Source organism: Lonchura striata, chromosome 3 (assembly GCF_046129695.1).
Source record: "Lonchura striata isolate bLonStr1 chromosome 3, bLonStr1.mat, whole genome shotgun sequence".
NCBI classification, from domain to species: domain Eukaryota; kingdom Metazoa; phylum Chordata; class Aves; order Passeriformes; family Estrildidae; genus Lonchura; species Lonchura striata.
Genome location: NC_134605.1, coordinates 81,451,168 through 81,475,588, shown reverse-complemented (window position 1 = coordinate 81,475,588; position 24,421 = coordinate 81,451,168). Strand labels below are relative to the sequence as shown.

The window sequence follows — 24,421 nt, the reverse complement described above, 5'->3', positions numbered from 1 at the left end:
TGAGGGTTGGTCTCTCCTCCCATGTGACAAGAGGGTAGGACAAGAGGAAATAGCCTCAGGCTGCACCAGGGAAGGTTTAGGTTGGGTATTAGGAAACATTTTTCCACTGAAGGATTGTCAAGCACTGGAACAGGCTGCCCAGGAAAGTGGTGAAATCACCATCCCTGGAGGTATTTAAAAGATGTGTAGGTGTGGCAAATTGGGAAATGGTTTAGAGGGCAATGCTACATTAATGGTTGGACTCAATTATCTTAGAGGTTGTTTCTAACCCTGTAAATTCTGTGATTCTGTGAACCCATTAATAAAATGTAAGTGAAACAGAAGGACCAGCTACCCTTGAAATACCTTTGAATATATCTACATACCTCAAGATTGCTATAAAATAAGGATTCACACTTAAAAATCTCAGTGAGGGAAAATCTGTGAATAAGTACTTACGGTATCATAACCCAATCAAAAGAATTATTTAAGCTGCAATAGCATCTTTAATAAAGATCTTGTATGATCTAGCAAGATATAGTTTCCCAAGTATCCAGAAGCCTTAGTTTTATATGCCTAAAAGTCACCAGATTGTAGGAGCACCTTGTAATGGTGTGTATGAAAAGGAAGAATTAAAGGCTAAAGATATCTTTTTCTGAAGATAACTACAAAAACAGTCTCTTCCCCTATAATAGCAAATATTCAGTGGGAGGTTTATAAGAGATATCAAATGAAATTTTCAAATCCCAGCCTTCAATTCTTAACAAAGTGGTAGTGTATCCTTTTAAATATTACTACATACATAAAGAGTAAGCAATAATGTTACCCACAATACAGCTGAGAAATGTGAGCTTTAAAAGGTTTTTTTAAATGACTTAAATAATAATTATCTCAGATATTAAAATACAAGAAAGTGAAATAGGTCTGTCAAAAATCTCACTTGTTTTAGTGTAGTGCTATAGATAAAATGAAACTTTATCGAGTGAAAGGAAGCAGAAATTCCTTCAAATTTTTAAGTATTAGTAAGAAATACACTTAACAACATGAGCTTTATGAGTATGGTGTGTTTCCTCAATGCCTCAGTTGTCAAATATCCTGAAACAGTGGCAGAAATTTGGATTTTAGAATTGCTCTAATTCTAATTTTCCCACTACCAGTACTGGAAAGAAATAGTATTGGAGTTCAGAATAGAGTCCAAAAGGAGGACTGAGTTCAGGGGATTTCAGGAGTGTTTGCAAAGTTCAGAATTCATAAGAAGGAGTAGATATGCAATCACGGTGGTAGTCTCCAAAATGACAGATGACATTAATTCTAGAGGACAAGCCTCTGAAGCATGAAAAAATAAGTAAATGTGATTGAAGCTCTGTAATAAAACTGGCATTACCTGTGACTTACTATCTTTAGTAATTAAACAGACTGAGAGGATTGCATACACAAAAATATTCAAAAATTGTTATTTTAAAATGCAAGAGGACTGTATCAGGAAAATTATTCTGTTGTTGAGAGTCATTCTTCCATATCATTCAGGCTTTTCCACAAATATTTTGTTACGGAGATGTGTTGCATATGGTTGTAATTATGTTTACACTTTATTGGACTTCCAATTTTTTTTTTTGTTCTTCATTGTGAACACAATTTCTAGAGAATTAAAATAAGATTACAAATAAACATACTTAATTGAAACTTCAAAGCCTGTCCTTAGGTTTTTGCTCAGGTTCATAAAATCTGCATTGCTATGTGGGTGCCAGATTTTGCAGTTGAGCACATTTTACTATTCAGAATAATAAAGAATTATCTCCTGCATTTGAATATTTGAAAATCCTGATGTTTGCAATAATTTCCTCTGAAATGCCTTTGGTGTTTTGATTTTATCATGTGCTGCAACCTCTAACTACTCAGTTGGTTGGAAAAGCTGATTCAGACTTAGCAGAGCAAAGTGTTTGATCCGATTGGAAGCGCTGATGGTTTTGTTTCCATAGCTGGGAAATGGTGAGTGACCCGTTACTCATTTTTCTCCTGCCAGTCTTCACCCTTGAGTATTAAGGAGAGAAAGTTCTTTCTCAGCTCAGAAATGCTTAGCAGTTATAGCAAGAGAGTTGAAAGTTAGGATTTTCAGCTGCAGAACATGGGTATCTATGTTTTAAACTGAGGGAGACCAGAGTTATTTATCCCAGATGCACTTACTTCATCTAGGCACTGAGTGATGCCATAAAATGGTGAAGTCCTGGAGCCAGAGAAAATATTTGATCTTTGATATAAGACAAATATATCAGATAAGCAGATAACCATGCTAATAGGCAAGTGTGTTACAGTGTTAAAAGCTGTTGAGCATTTCCTCATCACAGAGTATTTTTATACTTTTCTTTTAACCCTGTAGCGCTTTTTGGCAAGTGGGAGATTTTAGCACTGGTTCTTTGCAGTTCTTTGGCTGGATAGTTTTTAGGTATTCCTCAGTGGCTCTCTTGATTTAGACATGCTTTGTTGTGTCATCTGCCAGCATGATTTATTGCACTGTATGATAAATAAAGGTTCACCTCACTATGTAGGTAACCGTCAGGATGACCAAGGCTCACGGTAATTGTGTACTCTTTGTATACTCTTTATGGCTAAGATACATTAAGTTAGTGGTTATAACTCTTTGTATAAAAAGGAACTTAATTTTTGATTTAATTGTTGCTTGACTGGACAGTTGTCTGAGCTGGGGTATGTGAAGGGACTGGGAAGTTTTGGTGCCATAAGCTCTCTCTGCAGTCACAAAGAAGAAGTTTCAGTCACACAGAATGCCCAGGGTCTGCCATGCCCCATGGGGGCCCTCTCTTCTCTAACTGTGAGGAAGTTTTGGACAACTGGCTTAAACCAGCTGCTGGCTCTAAAATAGCCCAGTTGAGGTTAGAAACTGCCTACTCTCTTGGACCCATTTCAGACATTTTGTTGACAAAACAGTTCTAAATTGAATATTTTACTGTCCAAATGCATCTTGAAGTCCTTTCAGGTAATACTCAACTGTCATTGTTGCCTTTTTCCTCTGGGTAGTACACTAACACAAATTTATTCAGTGGCTTCTGAGTAAAAAAACCTACTTTTAGGTGTCTTAAACTGGCCAAACCTGGCATTCAGTGTTTGCTTTGTGACTTGAGGGACAGAATTGTACTGCCCAAGGCTGGAGAGTGATCATTAAGCCATCCCTGACTGCTCAGTGGAGGGGAGGGCTCTGTGCCCCCTGGAGATGTCCCCTTACTGTGGGGGCTCCACCCTGAGGAGCTGCCAGTGACTGCAGTGGTGCACTTACATCTTGAAATGTGTCCTGATGGAAGTGGGAATTCTGGATCTGGAAATTGCCTGGAGGATTTGCAGGTGTTTGGCACTTGAATTCAGAAATAAAAGTGGAAGAGGGCCCACAAAATTGATTTTATTGAGTGGAACAGATGGCTTTTCTCAGGGCCCACTTCCAAAGCAGTGGTTGGAGCAGACTGGTCACTGTCTTCGAGTGAATTGAATTACAATAAGTATAAAGTAAAATCAGTTGTTTCAGCTCTTACAGTTTTTGAGCAGATACTGCAGAACTGTGAATATTTGATGGCATGGATGCCTATCTTCCTATATAGCCAAAATACCCAGGGAGCTGAATGGGAGTCCTTGCCTGAGGGCACGAAAAGGAGTTGTTTTAAAAATGAAATGTTTCTTGCCTTTAGTCTGCAGTTTAATGGGCTGTAACATGTTTGAGCAGTAGAATAAGTAATAGTAAGAGAGTTTAGTGCCTTAGCATGTTTTGTACTGTTTCTTTCACAAAAAGTTCACGCCTAACCTTTTGTGTTATTTATTGCTGTCACCTCTGACTGAAATCTGTGTTTTAAGTAAACATGGGAAAGCATTTCACTTCTCACAGGGCTGGAATTGTTAATGTCTATGTAACTTTATTATTTTTTTTTTTTTGCAATTTTGACGCAGTCATTTTGTTTACATTGTAGAAAGAATTCAGAATGGTGATTAGTGGAAGTAATAATGAAAGAATTTTGTGAGCTTATTTATATAACTATTAATAACAATTATGAAATATATTTCAGAGAAAATGTATGGGTTTGCTTTTACTTCAGTATAATACAGTATATTATAATTCAGTATATTATAATACAGTATATTTCTTTGCATACTTTGATACTAAAAAATAATAGATTACCTCTAATTTTCTTTATGCATATCCCAAGCATATTTGTGAATTAACCACGATTTTAAATAAGATTTTGTAAAGCTTAATTTTCTATAAACACAGTCAAAGATGGTTGTAATCTAAGTTAATTGCTTCCATGTACTCTGGTTTGTAGTAGCAGTACAGTTTTAAAATCTGAAAGTCATTCTTATGCCTATTTCATAGCATGAAATTTAACAGTCAATTATGGAACATACATTCAGAACTTAAATATGGAAATGTTATTTTAAATAATTTCTTTTTGTACTAAATTGACATGTTTATAATTTATTACTATTTAAAAATCATTAAATTTAATTTTAAAGATCAGAAAAATGTTAACCATATTAGTAATTGTCCTTCAGAAAAAACCCCATAACTTTTGATTTAAAAAAAACACTGATTGGTACACTGTAAATCTTAAAAATTAGTTTTCCATACCTTAAAAATAATAATTATTTTATGGGATGTGGAACTCTGTATATTTAATTTTTTACATTTTAACTCTTATATATAACTTATGACTAAAGGAAAAATTATTCTACAGCTGTCCATAGGTTTTATAATCAAAGCCAGGTTTAAATAATACAATAGAAATGTAAAGGACTACATTTGTATTTTTGCCAAATAATGTAATTAATTCATTGCAAAATACATTCGTGTATAATATAATTATAAAAATTCACAAACTTTAAAATTAAGTGCAGTTGTCTTAATTTAAAACAATTTACTGTATATGAATAGCCTGTTAGCTGAAGCTGAAACACAGTTTAGTTCCCATGTGCTTTATAATCTGATCTCAGTGTACAAAATCTTCGGGGCAATATAAACATATGTGTAAATGAATTGTTTTAACATTCAATTTTTATGATATAATTGCTCTGAATCATGAAACCTCAGACCTAAGATGTTCCATCAGGGAGGCAGAAATACTGGTAACACTGATATCCAAAAAGCATACAAGAAGTAGTTGATGAGGCCAAAGACAACTCACGTGGTGTTCCTGCAAAAACCTGAAGGGGAAAAAAAAAAAAGGCAGAAAAGCCCACTCCTTAAATCCTTCATTATAATGTGAAAACTCCATGCTTTTGTTGGACAGCAGAGATGGATGAATTGTATTTTAGGATTGGCTGCTGCTCTAAATACAGTCAAACTTATACTGTTCACTGTTGCTGCAGAAAAAAGTTATCTGCAGGCCCGAGTTTCGGTAATTAAATCCTGGAAGGCCCCTTGGGTGGTTAGCATTGACTGGTGTTATTCCAGAGAAACAAGCATTTATGAAACATTGAAGTAGAAATATGATGTCTCTGTCCCTTTGCCTAACATAGTTTCAATATTTTTCTTCAAGATGAACTGTAAAAGATGTTCAGACTCTTATGTTTGAATACCTCGGTAAGTCATAGTTAGATCCGAAACATTAATGGTAGAAGACAGATGAAAGTTACTGATGACCTGGAGGGAGGAATAACCAATTCCACTGGGGCTGCTAATATTTAGTCCCTGCTAATCTATTTTTTCAATCAAGCTGGAAGCTAATTACATGCAACACTTCCATTCTCATTCTTTAGCCAAAAAAAAAAAAAAAAAAAAGCGCCTCTATTTTAAGACTGACCATGGTCTTTTTGCTTTTTGGCAAAATACTGTTCTGTCAGAAAATGCCAATGTTAAATCTTTTTGCCAGTTTCAGCAGGAAGTTTTTCAGGGAATACTAGTTCTGTCTTTCCAGGTGCAATTTCTGACAAACTTGATGTTCTTGGTTAAAAGTTTGAGCTTCTTCCCTGGACTGTTTTCTGTTTTGTGTTCATGTCCATTGGATAAAATGCTTATGTGAGGAGTGTGGGGGTTGGGAGCTGCCATCCCTGGCCATGGGCAGAAGTGCCCTGCTTGAGCTCCCTTCTTTGGTGCTTGGTGGCAGTGTCATTTTTGGAGTGCCACAAAGGAGAATGTCCCTCTCTGAAATTTTACCCATCTCTGTGGTTATTTATTATTCACGGGAGTACTTAAAAATTAAACTTTGTTATTTGTTTGTTTATTGTTTATTTGCTTGTTGTAGAATAGCTTCAGATACCTTAATTGGGGACTAGGTTCCAAACATCTGTTTCTTGCTGGCCTGGCCACCAGCTTACATTAAGAATGTTGTTTGGCTGAGAGTAAGAAAGATTGATTATAAAAAACTAGCACTGAATATAATATATTGTAGGTGTCACAATACACATTCTGTGTATTGTAGGTGTTGAGTTCAAGTCTCATATGCACATATCTGACTCAACCACAAAATATATTTATATTGATGGAATTAATGTGGTTATATGCTAATAAATATATTGATGGATGTACCTCTATTCAGTCAGGGCAGAAGTGAAAGGAGACAAAATTTCTCTGAAGTATGAGTTGTAACACCATATATTGGTGTTAGTCAGAAAATTGTTCCCACTTATTCAGAATGCCTCAGGTAAGCAGTTTGTCTCCAGAATGTATGGGAAATATTTCAGCTGTGCAAGGAACCTGGTAAACAATACAGAGGAGGCAGTCCACCGTTACTCAAAAATCAAATTACATCATCAATATTGTCTTACCATGACAATTTTAGCAGCTTTTCTCTGAGAGGAATCCTACTTGGTTGAACCAAAATTGAAAAATCTACTTTCCTCTGAGGCAAAATACTCTAATTACTATGTATTTAATCACTGTCTATATTCAGAATACTAAGAAAAGGATTTCTTATATAAGTAAGCATGATGGGATTATGTGAATGAATGTGGATGTTACCATCTTTGTGCAAGTTATAAAGAAACTTTTACTGTTGTTTAAGGATTGAAATTCTGATTTAACTTTGAGTAGGAAGATCTGAATTTACCCCATTTTCATATGGAGTTTTTAGCTAGTGAGGGAAACATTTGGCTCTAAATACTATATGTAACATTATATATGGATTTAGAAGTTTCAAGAAGCCAATGGGTTTACCCAAATCATAGGAGCAACTTCAGAAGTCACCTAATGAATGGCATTGATTTTCCTTTTATATATTTGATTACCTGCAATCTTCATTCACCTGTAAAGCTGGATATTATACCAACTTGGAATTCCAGGTAGTTAAGAAACTTGAAAGATCTGAAGACCTTTTACTGTCTGTGTACTGACAATATATGTCATCCTGTATTTTATGTCCAGAAAGATTTTACCATGTTTGGCAGTGGATCAGGCCTGAAAGAGAGGGAAACATGCATCGATTTTTCAAGTATCATTTCACTGTTGCTGATGGACACTCTTACTGGATACCACAGATTTTGTAGTGGTCTACCTTCTCCAATAATTCCATTTAATTGTGAACATTTGTTTCCTCTCTGTGACTGCCTGTGTAAAGACAGCCACTGCAATGAGGCAGCATGAATTTGAATTTTTAAAATAATTACTCAGTTGGGATTGATCTGAAAAGTTTCATCTCTAATCTATGCAGTACAGGCCTCCTTTATAGTCAGTAAGGATTAATATTTTCAAAGGATGGTACATTTCATTTTAGAGTAAATATCCCTTTGGAGAGATTTGAAACATTTTAGCAGTGCCTGAGAACTAGAGATCCTGTTGAATTGTCTCCCTTTTAAGAACATAAATAGCATTACTTGATTTTTAATGGTAACAAGCTAATGAATTACACAGAACTGCCTATTTTACCCCTAAGTGATTCTTTGGTTGGGGGAAATCAGAAGGAAAGCAGTCTTGAAAACAGCTGTAATAATTTAGAAAACTTATATCAAATAATTAAGAAAATTTTCAAAATATGTTTGAATAAAGGAAATTATTGTATTCAATAAGAAAGCAGCAACTTGAATTTCAGCATGCTGTGGTCACTGTGTTACAGCAAATTTCAGCTCCTGATCTGTTCAGTCACTGGGTCTTCTAGGCTGAAGTTGTTTATTAACCACTACAAGCTAAGCTTTTCTTTCTCTATATAATTTGTGGTGATCACTAAAATAAGTAGAAATGCCTTGAAAAATTATATACTGTTCAGAAAAAGATGCTTAAACCTCTATTTTTGTAGAGTATTCAAAGTAATATTGATTTTACAATGGATAGGAAACTATGAAGCCAACAAACCCCATAATTTCTGGAGTATTCCTGAATTCATAGCAGAAACAAACCAGGAAAATAGTGTTACGTGTGAACTTCATTTCATGACTTTTTTAAAAGTCAACCACAAAAGAAGACATTTCTTGTCTTGATCAAGAAAAAGTACAATATCAAACACTTAAACTGGATCTTTAGGGATCTAAACCCATATTAGCAGTGTCTGCATGCTTCATTCTTACAGTTGTTAGCAGGATTGGTTGACTGTATTTTTACCCTCTGACAAGTGAAAAATCTCACCAAATACAGTGAAAAAAGCCCCATAATAACTTCTGTACTGGCTGAATTTTTTGGAATACTGTTTTTCAGTCTTGACAGCTAATAATTCACTTCTAAAAGCATGAAGTACTAATTTTCTTGTGTTATTGTGCTCTGATAAAAATGTTGTCAGCTTCATGTTTTTTGAAACTTGTCAGTGAATTTGCTGGTCTTTAAACAGTGAGTGTAGATTTTGGCAGATTAACCTGATAGATTAGATCCTCACTTTACAAAATCTTTTCAGGACAAGAACTGCAAGGTATATGATGGGGGGACTGTGGTATGGTGAGCTCTCAAAAATATTGCCAAGTTGTAAAGAGTAGCATTTTTTAAGGCTTGTTTAGATCTTAACATTCTTGTAGTTTCTTAGTTACAAAACCTAGAATTCTGAAGTCACAACACCAGTCTGTTGTTGGTATAGTAAAAATTAGAATCCTATAATGAACCTGGCTGATATTGAGGGTTTCAGAAACAGAGTTTCAATATAGTTAGGAACTAATAACTTTTTAAGCATAAGCTTATAAATTATTTGTTTGGCAAAAGAGGAAGAGCTGCTGTATCAGTTGGCTTCAGCTCAGCTGGATAAAAATAAAAGTGTGTTTGGAGAGGCCCTTATGGTAGAAATCGTAAGGACTTACTTTGTTGTAGAAGACAGTGGTGTGGGGAAGTAGTTTTTTTTTTAAAAAAATTGAAACCAGATGACGTAAGTCAGGAGGTGTTAGGCTCATCAGAAACTGTGGAGAGCTTGCTCTATGAAAATAGCTTAACAGTGCCTGCCTTCTTCCCACTCAAAAGGAAGACTAAAGGCATGTAAGTCCTGTTTATAATTTTACTGGAAAAGTTAACAAAGGTAACTAGGAGAAAAATGTTTGCTAAAGTAATACTGGGGTAAAACGATATATGAATGAATCTGAAATGAATAGCTTGAAATTAGAAAAAGTTTCAAATGTCATACAGAAGGAGTGTGGCTAAAACAGCCAATAACCATGCTACAGCATTATCACCTCAACAGAGTACAATACACTCAATTTGTGATAGAAAATGTGGCCTTCTGTAATGGCAGAGACAGAACTTCAGTTCTGAGACCTTGCCAAGTTTTGTATCCTTACTCTTAATCAGAATTTTGGGGAAAAAAGCCCCAGTTTCAGCTGTGCATGGCCTGGTGGTCTCATTTGTTGAGAGGAAATCAGGCGTATGGTCTGGTGGGGACAGAAATTTCCATGACTGGAAAGCTGTTGTTTAAAATGTGCTTTGATTTTGTGGTTGCCCAGCTGGGAGAGCACATCAGTGTAAGTGCACCTAATCCCTTACTCTGACATCAGTAGTGGCTTTAGGTGAGAGGAAACATGACTCAAGCAGTGGTGAGTTTGGTCACTAGGAAAGGAAATAAAAATCTCAGACTTTCACAGAATTCTACGTTTTGGGTTCTCCCTTTATGCTTCCTGTTGCCTGTCATGTATCACAGTCTCTGTGATTGCAGGAGGCTAGAGTTGATGCTGCTGTACAATCACAGTACTGGATACTGGATGAAACCAGAAACCCAATATCAAGGGCTATGTTAAAATCTGGAAAAAAAATCTGACATAGGGAACACTAATTTTCAAACAATCCTGCATTATTATAATACTGATGGAGTTTTTTTTTCAGGCAGATGTAAATTAGGATTGCTGTTTAATAACTAGCTTAATAAAATCAGGCCTTGCAATTAGTAAATCAATGTCCATTTGTACTATAGTTCTGTTTTATATTTATGATATTCTGACAGATTGAGATCTCCAAAATTTTTAGTTAGTGAATAAGTTGAGAATTTCTGTCAATTACTTACATGAGGGAAACACTGCTTTTTCTACTGTTTAGCAGATAGGTGGAAAAGAAAATCTCAATTTGAACTCTATTGCAATTTTCCTTTTGCAGTATTACCAATAGCTTATTTTTGTATTTCATTCATGACAATTTTATGTTGAGTGCGAACTGAAATGGAAAAGAAGAAAATTATGAGAGGTGCTTCACAGTCACTAAAGGCAGCTGTGTAGGTATTTTACTTTGTTTCCTCATTAAGAAATGTCACTGTATAATTGATAACATTGGTGGAAGACATAGGTTAGGTTATATAAAAGATTTATAGTTTTGACTTAAAAGTAAGTTCATTAGTGGGGTGAAAATTAAATTTGTGGGAATGATTTAGTATAAAAGTAAAGTTTGCATAACCATTTTAAGTATGAAATTTATTTAAATGATCTAAAACATAGACCAAGTTAAATACTTGTGTCTAATTCAATGAAAACTTCAGTAAGACTCCTAAAATGTACATTTGACATCCACTGTTATGTTTCTCTCTTGTATAAAAATACTTAATTCTTTTATCCGTGTTTCTGTGTGTAATATTGCTGAATATGTTGCAGGTCCCACACATTTGTTTTTATACATGCATTTCATCAACTCTTCAAAATCAGGGCAATAATTTTGAACTGTTTGTTCTGGCATAAAAGAAACTCAAAATTTCATAGCCTCTGAAATGTGTTATTCTTCTTCTTCATTTTTGGATCATTTTTTAAATTAAAAGATGTAATGTGAGCTGTTTATGGTCTTATTAAACATTTTAAAATAAAAGTATTTCATTTGCAGCCCATTTATTGGTCTTTTGTAACAGAGTTGCATTTACTATAGCTGCAAAAATTAATGAAGTATTCATTTCTTATTTTCTTATAGGACTTGTTTTTGTTTGTTTTGTTGGCAGTTTTTCATTACACTGGAATATCAATGTAGCCTGTTTGAATAGTAATTTAGGAAATGATGTGTAGAATGATCAAAACTATAAAAAATTGCATCTCTCTAGGAAAGAAGAAAAGCTAATTAGTCTAAGAATTTGGGTGAAATATCTATTTCATTTAGGTTAGCCTGTACCCAAAAGCTCAGTCTCCAATATAATTATTTTAGTGTTTCTGAATACTTTTTTGCATAACCTTTTATATTAAAACCTCATTATATTTTCCTCCAACTTTTTAAACTGTTTCTGTAGGATAAAAATTATGTCTGTTCTTACCAGTCAGATTTCTTAACTGTTAATTTTGCCTTTATATGAGAGAATATTTATTTTTCTCTTGAAGCTTTTCACTAGAATTCTTCTACCTGAGGGCTTGAGCCATTAAGTGGCTTCTGATAAACTAAATTTATAAGTAAAATTATAGCTTGTTTTAAATAATACACCATGAAATTCCTTACATCTTTGTGTAAAGTGATTTAATAATCTCCTCCACTCTGAGCCTGTTTGGCGAAAGTGATCATGTAAAAAATCTGGAAAGATATTAGGTAAGCCCTAACCTTTATATGGGAGGACAGGATAGTTCTTTTGTACTTGTGTCTCCCTGGCTGCCTGGCCAAGCTGTAGGTTTGCCCCGGGGAAGGATTTGGTGACAGTCACAGTGACAACATCATTCTCACTGCACAGTCCCAAAATGCAAATGCTTTGATATACAAAGGGAAATGTGCTGGTTTAAATTGTTTAGTAACAGCAGCTGAAATTGCATTTCCTTTGAAGTTCATTAGTGCGTGTTGAGCGAAATACTTCTACGAGTATTTTACTGTGCCAGATGCATAGACTGACAAGGCTGTCTTTGGAAGAATCTCTCAGCTGCCTCAACAGCTGTAAAAATAAAAATACCGCTCACTGACTTTTAAAACTCATAGGAGCAAATCCTTCCAGTCACTTTTGGCATGCTGAGCTTAACCAGTAGATGTTTTTACAAAATACTTATATAAGTAATTAGAATGGTAGGTGATAAATGATGATTGAAAAGTATAAGGCTTGATTACATTGGTAGCATATTTCTAGCTTTGTTATTAAAAGGTAGGAAGTAATTAGAGTTGGGTTAATCTTTACTGAAAAGCTTAACAAATGTTTGTTGTGCAGAACAACTGCTCATTCATGCAGAAAAATGACCTGTGATCTGCAAACATTTTCACGTAAGAATAATTTTATGCAGGCACTTCAGCTCTGTTGATTTCCCTTGGACTATTATTCAGCCATGTTATTGTACGTGTAGCATTTTGCAGGATCATTTACCGAACAGATCAGTTAGTAATGCCAAGTAGCTAAATAAAACAAGTATGTTCAGATACTTATGGGCCTGGGAAATCATTCTAGCTCTAGGGTTTTGGGCATGCTTTTAGAAAATATGTGGGTCCTGCTGCAAATATTTCTAATTGCCACTTACAAAAGTGCACAGGAAACTTGGAATATCCTATAGAATAACATAATTTGTAGTGACTTTGCTGTAAGGTGGTTTGCTGCTATATAGAGGAACAGCTTCTGTTAGAATAATATTGACATATTATGCATATCTAACATAATTGCCTAGGAAAAAATAGTATTTCTAGTATTTGTAGCAAAAAGGTGGGAAGTGCACATCTAGCAGATTGCAATTAATTAGCAAAAACCTGACTTGCCAAAAGACATTTTTATGGTTCACTTAAAGTAGCATATTCCATAACCTGGAAGTCATTCCACATCCTCTTGAGGGTATCTGTCTTGTCCCCTTTATTTTGTGGAGAAGAATTTTGTGGCTGCTGTAACTCATACCCCAAACAATGCAGATTATACATTTATTAGGAAGACCTTAATTCCTGTCTGTTTCTTCTTCTGAATTGAATATATTTCAATTCTAGTCCTAGATTCTACCAGAATAAATTTAAGTGATGTAATATTTTCATAAAAATTCTTTGCCTTTTTTGCTTAAAACAAGATAAGTTGTGAAGAAATAAAATTTACTTTTTATTCATTTTCCTCCTTGTTAAAAAGATAATTATTTGACATAAATAAAGTTTTGGCTTTGTTTGGTTAGTGGGGTTTTTTTTGTTTGATATTGTAAATACCTTGGGAATACAGTGCTGATTTCTTTGTGCAGTTCTGCCACCAGGACAACTCAGCCACTGACCAAGTCTCTATTTCAAACAGCTTCTAGTTAATGTTCATGCTGTCAGTGTTTGTTGGAGTGGTTCTGTTGCTACCCTGATAAGGAAAATTTAACAGACCATGCCAGTTGTGTATTGGGTTATTAAAGATTGTTCCATTCATTTTTGCAGTTGGCTGAAATGAAATTTGAAAGCACTCTTCAAGCTGGTGTATGAAGTGTTCATTTTATGTTATAATATTTTATCTTTTATAGAATAAATTTTACTTTTTCTATAAGTACTGTTTTATGTGATTTATTACTGCAAAGACAATATTTGCAGTTAATTGCTTTTTAATAGTAACAAGGCAATGAATTACACAGAACAGACTTTTTTCCCCCCTAAATTTTTCTTTTTTTTATAAGTACTGAAGTATTTTGTAAGTAAAAGTATCGTCTCTTTTGGAAATTACAAAATAAATAATTTTAGCAGCTAACTATTTTTCTGTATTTGACAAGATATTAATTCCATAAATTCAAAGAATTGGTAACAAATAAAACGGATCATTATTAATCTGTGCTAAGTTATAAATATATAGTCTTAAATTGATTTGAAAAGGAGAAAAATATTTGACAGAAGTTAAAAGTTTAAAACGTACATCTGCAGAGTTCTCTGAGGAAAAATTGTGTCATGGCTGTAACTATCAGGAAAAGATTTATAAAAGTACTTTAGGACAAAAATGGCTAGGCTGTTGGAAAAAAAAGTTCCTCTAAAGAAAGCATATATAGATCACTCTACTCATATCTCAACTTGAAAATATCTTGTGTGTGCAGTGTATAGTACTTACGTAGCTCATAGAAGTGACTGTTCATAGGAATGTGACTTATATTTGTTAAAACAAATTGTGTTTAAAATGTGTAGCATTTGGTGCTTGCAGCTGTAAAGTACTGTACTGTGATTGAGAAACATATGACAACTGAAGACGCTTGACTTTTCTGTTATAGAAAGTACATTTTTTAAAAAAGACATTATTTTTAAGCAGAAACCAGGGAAAAAGATGTTTAGTCTTTATTTAGTGTCAGCTTTAGTGCATGAAATCCACATTTTATAAAATGAGGTTTGATTGACAACATCTTTGGAAAGCTTCTTTTGAAAATCTAAGGTCTGAGTTGAAGAACAGATTTTATTGTAAATGAGATTTCCATATTCATTATTAAGCTATAGTAGGATTGATCTTATTTTTACGATAATAGGTAATTTACAGTTGAAAATCTGTATGTGGAAGTAATAGATAATATAGATGTAACAATCACAAAAAAAGTGATCTGAAATAAATTTTCTTAACTGTTTAAGCCCCACACTTTAGTTTATGACAACAGCATAAATACATCTGAATAAAAATCCAGAATAGGAAGTGAAACTCTGATGCAGTAAGTTTTCTGTCTGAAAAGTTCTTTAATTAAATATGTGGTTTTTAAAATTTTCAAATCTGTAGATGAGATGGCAAAATTCAGAATTCTAATTGAGAGAACAAACCAAAATTTAATTAAAGCTTTGCAATGTGCGAGTCATTTGCAAATGAATTGAGTCTAAATTTTGTTGTTATTGTCAGCCAAAAAATGTGTATTCCTGCATGAAACATGTTCCTACCATTTGCCTTGTGTAATGCACTTTATGCTTAGTCTTCTTTTTATTATAATAACTGTAATACCAAAATAAACATCAAGAGTTCTGTCTAACTCTTTGTATTCATATTAGCCTTTAATATAAACTTTTTATCACCCTTCAGAAAGTAAATTCCTGTACTGAAAAAGGAGTTGTAAAATCAGTGGTCTCATGTAATAGCCATCTGGCATTCTAGTAGCTGTTATTTCTTGCAGTATACTTGTAGTGTTGCAAAACAAAAATAATGTGGGAGAGACTCTGAGGACATAAAATGTTGCAGAAATAATTTATTTTTACAGGAAAGCTTTCTCACTTAGGAAGTATTCTACACACAATAGAAATAAAAATTTTTTTAAAAAATCCTCTATGAATTTTAATCCATGCCAGCTATAGGGGAAAAACGAAATAGATCCAAAAACTATAGAAATAAAGTAATTAAGACTATAATGGGGCAAAGACTGAGTTTGAATTTGTCTGATTTGCTAGATATGCATTAAATAGTCTCATTTACCAGTACTTACTTACCAAAGTGTTTGCATTTGAAGGTCTGTTTACTGTGACTGTGGAATTGTAGAGATTCCCTTCAGATGAAGGACAGACTAGAGCAAAAAAATTCTTTTAACTATCTTCTTCTTGACCAGATGCCTGAAAGCACTTCCTCCAAACAGCAGATGAGCTTGCTTTATTTTTCCATACATTGCAGATGGATGAGTAATATTTTCTTGTAGTAATGCCCAATAATGAACTGGATTTTTTATTTTATCCTTTCTGTACAACTGTATATCTCTGTAAATGTCTGCAGTTCTCACTTAAAGATTTTTAAGAGTTTTTAACTCAGAACCCTGATTTAGCAATGAGTACTTGAATCTGATAAAAGTGTACTTTTAGAGCTAAAATAAACTTGCATAAGGTTTTCTATATTAGCATACTAGGATACTGTGATCTGGGGAAATAGATTGAGTGTACCACATACTGGAGGATCCATTTCAACATACAATTATGCAACATCCAGCAAGTCCTTGGTTTTAGCTCCTATTCTAAAAATCAAGGCATGTGATTGATTTCAAGTGTTGCATTTGACTGCTGTGAATTTCAATAACAGATTTTTACTGGGACCTGTGCTCTTAAGTTGTTTTGAAAAGTCTTAATAAGAGTATATTAAGCATCAAATGTTGAAACAGAACTGTGTGACCAATTATAGGCCTTTATATTCTAATATAATAATATATTTTCCAGAAAGCTTTGAGTGAAAATCAGGCAAATGAAGGAAAATTGGCAAAGGTCATATTGAATAACTGAGGCCAGAATTTGGTCTCTGCAGTTAGGAAGCAAGGCAAGAACAGCAATTTAATGTTTTGTTGGACTTTTTTTTACATTAAGAAAAATGTAAATAGGTTGAACTAATAACTATAGCTGTGGATTTGTAAACAATTTTCTAACAAAATAATAATTTTTTACTTTATTGAATGTTGAAAGTTATGGCTATCCCGCTAATAGAGTATGACTTTTTCATACATGTTTTCAAAACTAAACATTTACACTGAATCAGAAATCCCATGCTGACTACTTTATTTTCAAAACCATTTAACTTTAAATTTTTTTCCTAATGTCTTTCCTGGAGAGATATCAGTTTGTGTAAACAGTCTGTCTTCTAGATAGTGGTCTGTGTTAGATACTTGAAAACAGCACTGTGGGACTGGGAGGATGTGGGTCTAGAATATACTTCCATGCTTTGTTGTAATGCAACTGACAGGTGCATTGGGCAGTCAGTTTTGGGATGGTCCAAAATCTATTGCTTTGTCTTATTGGTTAGTTACAAGATGGGAATCAAGGTCTGTTTAGTATCAAAATTACCCTTGCCAGCCGGTCAGAGTAGGGCATCATCATCTACCTCATGGACAGATAAAGGATTTATTACAGTCTGCTTAACAGGATTTTGTTAGTTTGAAATTTTTGCTTTGCAAAGAAAATAGTGCCTGGAAATGGAGCTCAAAAATATTTACTTTGTTTGCTTATATCTTTTACCTCAGACCTACTCTGACTATGAAGTATTCTGGGTGAATTAATGGGCTATTAAATTCAATTGATGCTGTGTGCAGTCACACAACTTCTTGGACTTTTTACTTTGTTTCATTGTTCACAAAAACCCACTTCATGATGCTGGAGTGAAGGGTTGTGCTCTCAGTGTGTTACCAGTATGTTCTATACTGCCAAAGATTGTGATGTATAGAAAGCACAGTAAGTAGTGTGAGGCTGCCATGGACTGCAAGGCAACATGCATTCAAGACAGTTCATCAGTCTGAAAAAATCCTTGGCACTCTTTTTTAGAAAAGCGTTTTAACTTTTTGTTAAAGCATTTGTAGAAAAGCTTTTTAACTATTTTCCCTGTGGGCCTGGCGGGAAAGAACTGGTAGATAATACTTCATCTTCCATTTTGCTGAGCCAAGTACAGGGGAAGTTGGCCAGGATTTCTCAGTTGCTGCACTCCATAAAGGAGAGACCAGGAGGAGACATGTTTTATCACTTCATTTGTCTGTTTTGGAAAGCAAATACCTCTGCTAAAGATACAGGGAGAAAAGGGAGCTGATGATTAGCTTTAACATGAGTTTGGTCTGGCTAAGTTATTTCTACATCCACTTCTTGCAGATTTTTGTGGTCCATGCCATCATTCTGGAACTTGAGAATAATAAAACGGAAAACCCACTATTTATTTGGTTATTAAGGCTGATAATGTTACATATTTACAGGTTACTTTCAAATTAATGTGGCATGTGTAATATTTTGTGCCATTCTGGGTCAAGTAATGAAACTCTCAGGGTCCTTATCAAATCTGATCTCCAAGTAGAACACAAATTGTGTGGAAGTTGAGTAGAGCATGGATTTGACTCAAAGGTTGGAGATAGGCAAATCCACTTACTTTTCCTAACTGCTTAATGCTTAGACAGAGTCTTAATAATCTAAGAATTCAAATAAGTTTTAATATGATATTCCTTTATCCAACAAACAATATGCACTCTTAGATTATATAATTTTTTATATATGTTTAAAAGTGACACAGGAAAGAGACTCTTACTCCTTTGCTCCTAAAATATTTGCTTCCTGGCAGCAGTTGTTTGAATGTATAGCAGATGTATTAAATATAATCTGCCTATGATTTAATGCAGCACACATGCAGAGAATGAAAATAACATTAATGCAATTTGTATTTTTAATAAGGACCTTTGTGCAAGAGGAAGCACTATTCTGGTTATGACTACTTATTCAGTGATATAAATAGAATTTTTTGAGTTTCCAGGACAGTCAGTCTAGCAAAGTTCATATGACCCCAATTTGTGATGCAAGACTCCTGAGAAGAATGTCCTCACTAACATTTATTCTGTATTTTTGTGAACAGGAAGAATGCTTTTTGAATTTGGAAGCTCCTATTGCAAGAGTATGTGGCTATGACACTCCCTTCCCTCACATCTTTGAGCCTTTCTACATCCCAGACAAGTGGAAATGCTATGATGCTCTTAGAAGAATGATTAACTACTGAGCAGTAGTACAGGTGAGAAATAACAACTTGTACTGACAGGGTACCTGCAAGGGTTCTGACAGGATTACTACAAGGTTTGGGCCTATAGTACTACTTCTTTATTTAATTTATTTATTTATTATTAAATTATTAATTTGGTTTACTAGTTTATTTAGTTATTTATAATAAGAATTGCATCTTACAGCTTTGGGCCTTCAGTCTTAAAGGTGTCTGAATATTTTTGAGTACTGCTATTGAAATCAGTGTTTAAAATTAGTGAAATCAGTTTTTAATCAATTTGAAAATTAGGTTTCTTGTATCCTGAGAAGGGAAAAGAGTATAAAGTAAGGGGTGAAAGGAATGCTTATGCAGAGATTATATTTTCATCTCTATTAGAATGCTCAAGAGTTACTTTATAGTCAAACCACAGTGTTATATTTTAAGATTTTTCACTCTTCAGCGTGGCCTGTAATCCTGCAACATACAAATAACGCCCAATTTACTCTGAATATTGGCTCTGTATTGTAAACATACAAACCATATTTTTCCAAACCATTGGAAATACATGAAGCATCTGTAGTGTCTTACAGTTCTGTTGAAGTACTACTATTTAATATTTATTATAAAAATAATTTTTGTTTATGGTCTTCAATGTAATTGGATCATGCTTGATGATTTCTATTTGCAGAGCACAAAGACTGAAGTAATACATATTTCTGCATCTGTTACTCAAAGTCTGTAACATCTTTTGTTCCATTATAATATTATACTAAGTAACATTTGACTGTGGGTTGGGCTGATGGGGATTTAGAATTGTGCTGTGGGAGAACTTCTGGTGTATAATGACCAAAGTTTAATGACCACAGTTGTATAATGACCACAGAAAATGTGTTAACACAATGTATTCTGTGCTTCCTTTAACTGAACAAAGTAACCTAGTTTTTGTGATACAGTCTTGATGAATCTTGAACGTGGGAAATAAAAAGAAGAAAACAATAGAATCTGTAATGGACAGGCAAGGGATTTTTAGCTGTTGACACCAAAGACAGGAGGGCCAAGATGGGCCTTATATTAGGTGCACCATCTTCTCTCTGTTCTAAATTAAACTCTGAATTAAATTTAGAACCATGGATAGAAGGTTACCAATACCATAATGTTTATTTCCTTTATATGCACAGTTACTTTCAGGAGACTTTTTTGACACTCCACTCTGATTCCCTCAATAGCACATAGCGGAGTTTCTTTATGAGAAATCGGATTGCTACTAGTGATGCAATGTCTCCAAAAAATAATGCAGTTCTACTTTTATCAAAAATCACTTGTTACTGACATGCCAGAACATTTCATAGAATCACAGAATATTCTGAACTGGAAAGGAGCCATTAGGATCATTGGGTCTAACTCTTAGCCCTGTGGAAGACAAGAGTCCCATCACGTGCCTGAGATTGTTGTCCAAATACTTCTTGAATTCTGTCAGGCTTGGTACTGTGATCACTTCTCTAAGGAGCCTGTCCCAATGCCCAGCCACCCTCTGGGTGAAGAACAGAAGCTTTTCCTGATATCCAATGTAAACCTTCCCTGTCTCAGCTTCATGCTGTGTCCTTTAGTCATGCCTTATCATGACAGTGAAGAGATCAGTGCCTGTCCCTTCTCTTCCCCTCTAGTGGAAGTTGTAACTGCAGTGAGGTCTCCCCTCAGTCTCCTCGAGGCTGAACAGACCCAGTGCCCTCAGCTGCTGCTCACACAGCTTCCCCTCAAGGCCCTTCACCATCTTTGTTGCCTTCGTTTGGAAACTTTCTAATAGTTTGATGTCTTTCTTACATTATGGTGCCAAAACCTGCACATGGAACTTGAGGCAAAGCCACCCCAGTGCAGAGCAGGACAATCCTCTCCCTTGCCTAGCTGGTGATGCGGTTCTTAATGCACCTCATTTCCTTGGAATTAAAAGTAAAGCTGTTTTCTGGCCTGTCATCTTTTTTGTAAAATATGTAATCAGTGCTCTCTTTTTTATTACAGTTCCCCTTGCCTTTGATCTGGGTTGAAGTAAACTCAAGATTTATTTTCTTTTTTTGTTTGGCACCTCTGTAACAAAGGGTATCTTACCTAAGGAGAATTGGTTTGGGTATCTGTTCATTGAGGCGAGTTACTAGATAGCCTCTGATTTGCTACTTTTCAAAGGAACCCAAAGGATCAAATACTGTTACCTCTGTAAGAAAAGGGAGACAAACTGACAATGTTTGGTGGTTGAGAGACTTAGTTAACCCCGTGTTCCTCTATAGGATGGTAAAATGAGGAAGGTGTGAGATGCAGAAATGGGTTCTGAGAGTGCATTGAATTTACACACAATCCAGTTTTGACACTGGAAGTCCACGCTAAACCTGGGCTAAAAAATTTGCCTGGATTTAGCATATCAAGGGGCAGTTTTATGAGGGGCTGTCTGAAAGACAGTGTCAAGACACAGAAAACTCTGCTTTCTGCTTTGTCTAACAAAACATCCAGATGTTAGGGCCCATAGCACCATATAGTTGGTGTGGCTAGATGTTTGTGTCACAAAATGAGCTGCTCAAAGTTTTTCTATGTTTTTCTATGAGAGAACATTAATGTGCCTTGTTGTAAGGCACATTTCAGGGGACTATTCCCTGATTTTTCTGTCTGCAATGCATTGGTCTTACATACTCGACACAGTATTGCAACAGACCTCCATTCTGCTGTCAACTCCACAGAGTTTGCCTGTAAGGTAGCCCACTTACATTTTTGAGAAATGGAAGGATTTCTTTACATTTGCTTATTTTTGTACTCATGGTAACATTTGTTACTTGCCATTGGTACAGAGTGATGAAGTTATGTGTTCCAAACCATCTCATATGTTCTAGGAAATGGTTGTACAGTTTGTGTGAATTTGAGCACAGTCAGTCCTTCTGGATGTTAGGAGGGCTGGGCCCCTTCATGTCTTACTTTTGGAGAGACAGGGGAGCTAGGAGTTCCCTGTGGTGAAGAGGGCTGTAGGGTTGGCTTTTGAGTTACAGAAATGGTCAAGCTGGTGTTGTGTTTTAACCCCAGCTGGCAACTCAGCTCCACACAGCCTCTCTCATTTCCCCCCGGTGGGATAGGAGAGAGAGAACTAGAAGAGTAAAAAAAAATCTGGGTGCTGTGGTTAATAATTTCTAAACTTAGTATTATTATCTTAATGTACATTTAGTTTTGTTCAGCCTATGTTGACAGCATCTCTCACACAGGTAGTTGCTTATCTTGAGTTTGTCAGTACAGATGGATTTCCTGCATAAAGACAGTGTTTGTTAATATGTCCTGTGTACCTAACCAACGAGACAGGCAAGAGCAAAGTCTCTATCTTTCAGCAGTTTCTCTGTTCTTAAAATTTGTAGCTATGTTAGGTATATGAGCAATAACTTCCAGATAGGCAGCTGTGTTCCAGATAACTCTCTGTAGTTGGAAAACAGATAAAGATAAAAAAATAAGTGAGATTTGGATGAATATACATTTCCTGGGTAAATAGAACAGTGTCTGGCTGTATGTTTGAGGAGGGAAAAAACCCTAAAAGAATAAACAGAAGATAGCCATGAAACAGAAGAAAATAGTTAAAAATTTTATAAAATATACTCTTGTTCGCAAATATGTTGAGGGCTGACTGTAGCATAGAAATTACAGGTACTTAAGTGCTTTTCTGTTATATTTTGCAGCTTTTACTACCACATTTGCATATTTTGTTTTCTTGTCAGATTCTGAATTTTAAAGCTATTCCTTGCTAGGTTACATGAGAGTGTGTGTGTGTTCATGGAGAGCCATTGTTACTCTTACAAACTTAGTCTCTAAAAATGCAGAGTTATCACACTGAACTTCTTTGCACAGCTATTTCATGAGAAATTTAATCTTGGTGCTTAGAGGTTAGGTGATGTTAGTGAATCTTAGGGGGCTTAAATTTATTTTTCTTTCCAAGCTTGCATTTGAAATTGGTTGTGCTGGGAAACAGGAAGGGACCTGGAAGTACTTTAGTTATTAATTGTGTCTTCCTTGCACTCCTGGCTGTTTGGCAGGGCTTCATACAGGTTAGCTTGAGTACAGGACAACTGTTCTTCACTCCCTGATTGATAAATGAGATATGAGAGGCTGTGCAAGATCTTTTTAACCTGAGAATAACAGCCAGTTTGTTTCAATACATAAGTCACAAATATGGCAGGCTAGACTGCCTACTTAATAAGTGCTGTCTGTAACCCACTAGAATAAACAACCTCCAACAGCTTGAGTAGGACACAACATTCCTGATTTATAATATTTTCCTTCTGGATGACCAAAATCATACAGGTGGTCAGTGAATCATGTCTTACAACAAGTGAGTAGTCCACATATAAGATATCACTCTACTAGAGCTATGAGTTAGACTGTTACTATGGGTGCTGCAAGTCTGTACTTGGATTCAGACATTGCTGAGAACTCATGCAAGATCAGTAATGAAATTATCTTTAAAAGAATCCGTGTAAACAGGAAAGGTGTTGACTATAGTTTCTTTAGCAGACCCCTCTTCCCTGTAACAGTAGAATGATAGTATATCTAGTAGAAAAAATACAAAACATTTGCTTAACATTCTAGAGTAGGAGGGGGAAGGTAGTTCATCATAAATGGCAATAATTAGTGTTGTGTTGACTCTAGGTATCATTTGTAGCATTTCTAATTTCTGTGGGTCTACCCTGGCAGCTTTAAAGATGTAAAATAGTATTTAATACAAAATCAGTAAGTAATTCATAGTAACTTGTTTTAGTTCATACACCTTGAAGTTATGAATTTAAGAACTAAGATTACCCTGGAGTGTGCTGTCTGTTTAATGTGCAGGTATTAGTTTCAGTCTTCAGATTTATAATTTATTTTGTCATCTTTTTCTGCAGAGGGAGAAGAACAACAGGGAAATACAGAAGCTGCCTCCAAAACTCTTGACATTTTAATCAGATCTTTTGGGTTTGGAATTTAAAAGCAGACCTTTCTTTTAACTCAGCTATCCTGAATGTTCATCTTGGCTATTCTTCAGCAAGTTCAAATTTTCCTTAATTATGAAATCAGTGATGGGCAGGTGATTGTTACAGTAAGTAGTTTCAGATGTATTTAAAGATATTCCAGATGTTAAATGAAAATTGCACATTGCCATGCTTCACTAGGTTACATCTAGACTTCACTGTGTAAATATTAGAAACAGAATTTTATTCAATAAAACACATTATGCTCATGTTGTCTCTTAGTTTTGCTATTGTTTTGGAAGAACCCAAAGAAGTTATTTGAATGTGACTCTGTTTTCAGAAAAACACAATAAACCTTACACAGCCAGACCAACTTGTGTGATGGAGACCTGCTGTAACTGCTGGCAGCAGTGTTTTACTTGAGTGGCATAATGCAAAACAGTCCCTAATACTGATTTCCCTTTCTGCAAGGGGAAGTCCATTTTTCTTGAGAGGGGAGGAGAGCTTTTTTGTTTTGTTGCTGTGAGTAAGAGGCTTAATTGGTACATCTTTGCTGCAATATCCTTCCTTCTAGAATTGGAATGTGTTTGCTACTAAGCAGTTACTTGTGCAAAAAGCAATTCCTCTTCTTTTTGCCTGATTTGCTCTCCGTACACATCAGTCTCATGCTGCATTACTTCTTACCAAATTGGGGGAGGAGTGGGGGGGGTGGGTTGAGGAGATGGATGCCATTAGCCAGATAATCACATTTCTGTGATTATTCAGGGGGGCCTTTCTGAGAAAAGAAGAATACTTTTGTGCACAAACCTGCTCAGGACAATCCTCAAGGTGACAGCTGAA

At 35.1% G+C, this 24,421-nt stretch overlaps 1 protein-coding gene across 2 annotated transcripts in view; it reads left to right on the top strand.

Annotated features, from left to right (window-relative positions):
• BCKDHB (branched chain keto acid dehydrogenase E1 subunit beta) overlaps positions 1 to 24,421 on the top strand; it is a 145,042-nt gene that overhangs the window by 84,669 nt on the left and 35,952 nt on the right. The window contains exons 10-11 of one of the 2 annotated variants that reach the window (XM_021541604.3): positions 18,498 to 18,650; positions 23,516 to 23,954. In XM_021541604.3, the coding sequence (XP_021397279.1) occupies positions 18,498 to 18,638 (141 nt within the window). In that variant the 3' untranslated portion in view covers positions 18,639 to 18,650; positions 23,516 to 23,954. Of the gene's footprint in view, positions 1 to 18,497; positions 18,651 to 23,515; positions 23,955 to 24,421 lie in introns of those variants that run through there. The other variant, XM_021541605.3, reaches the window with a different exon arrangement.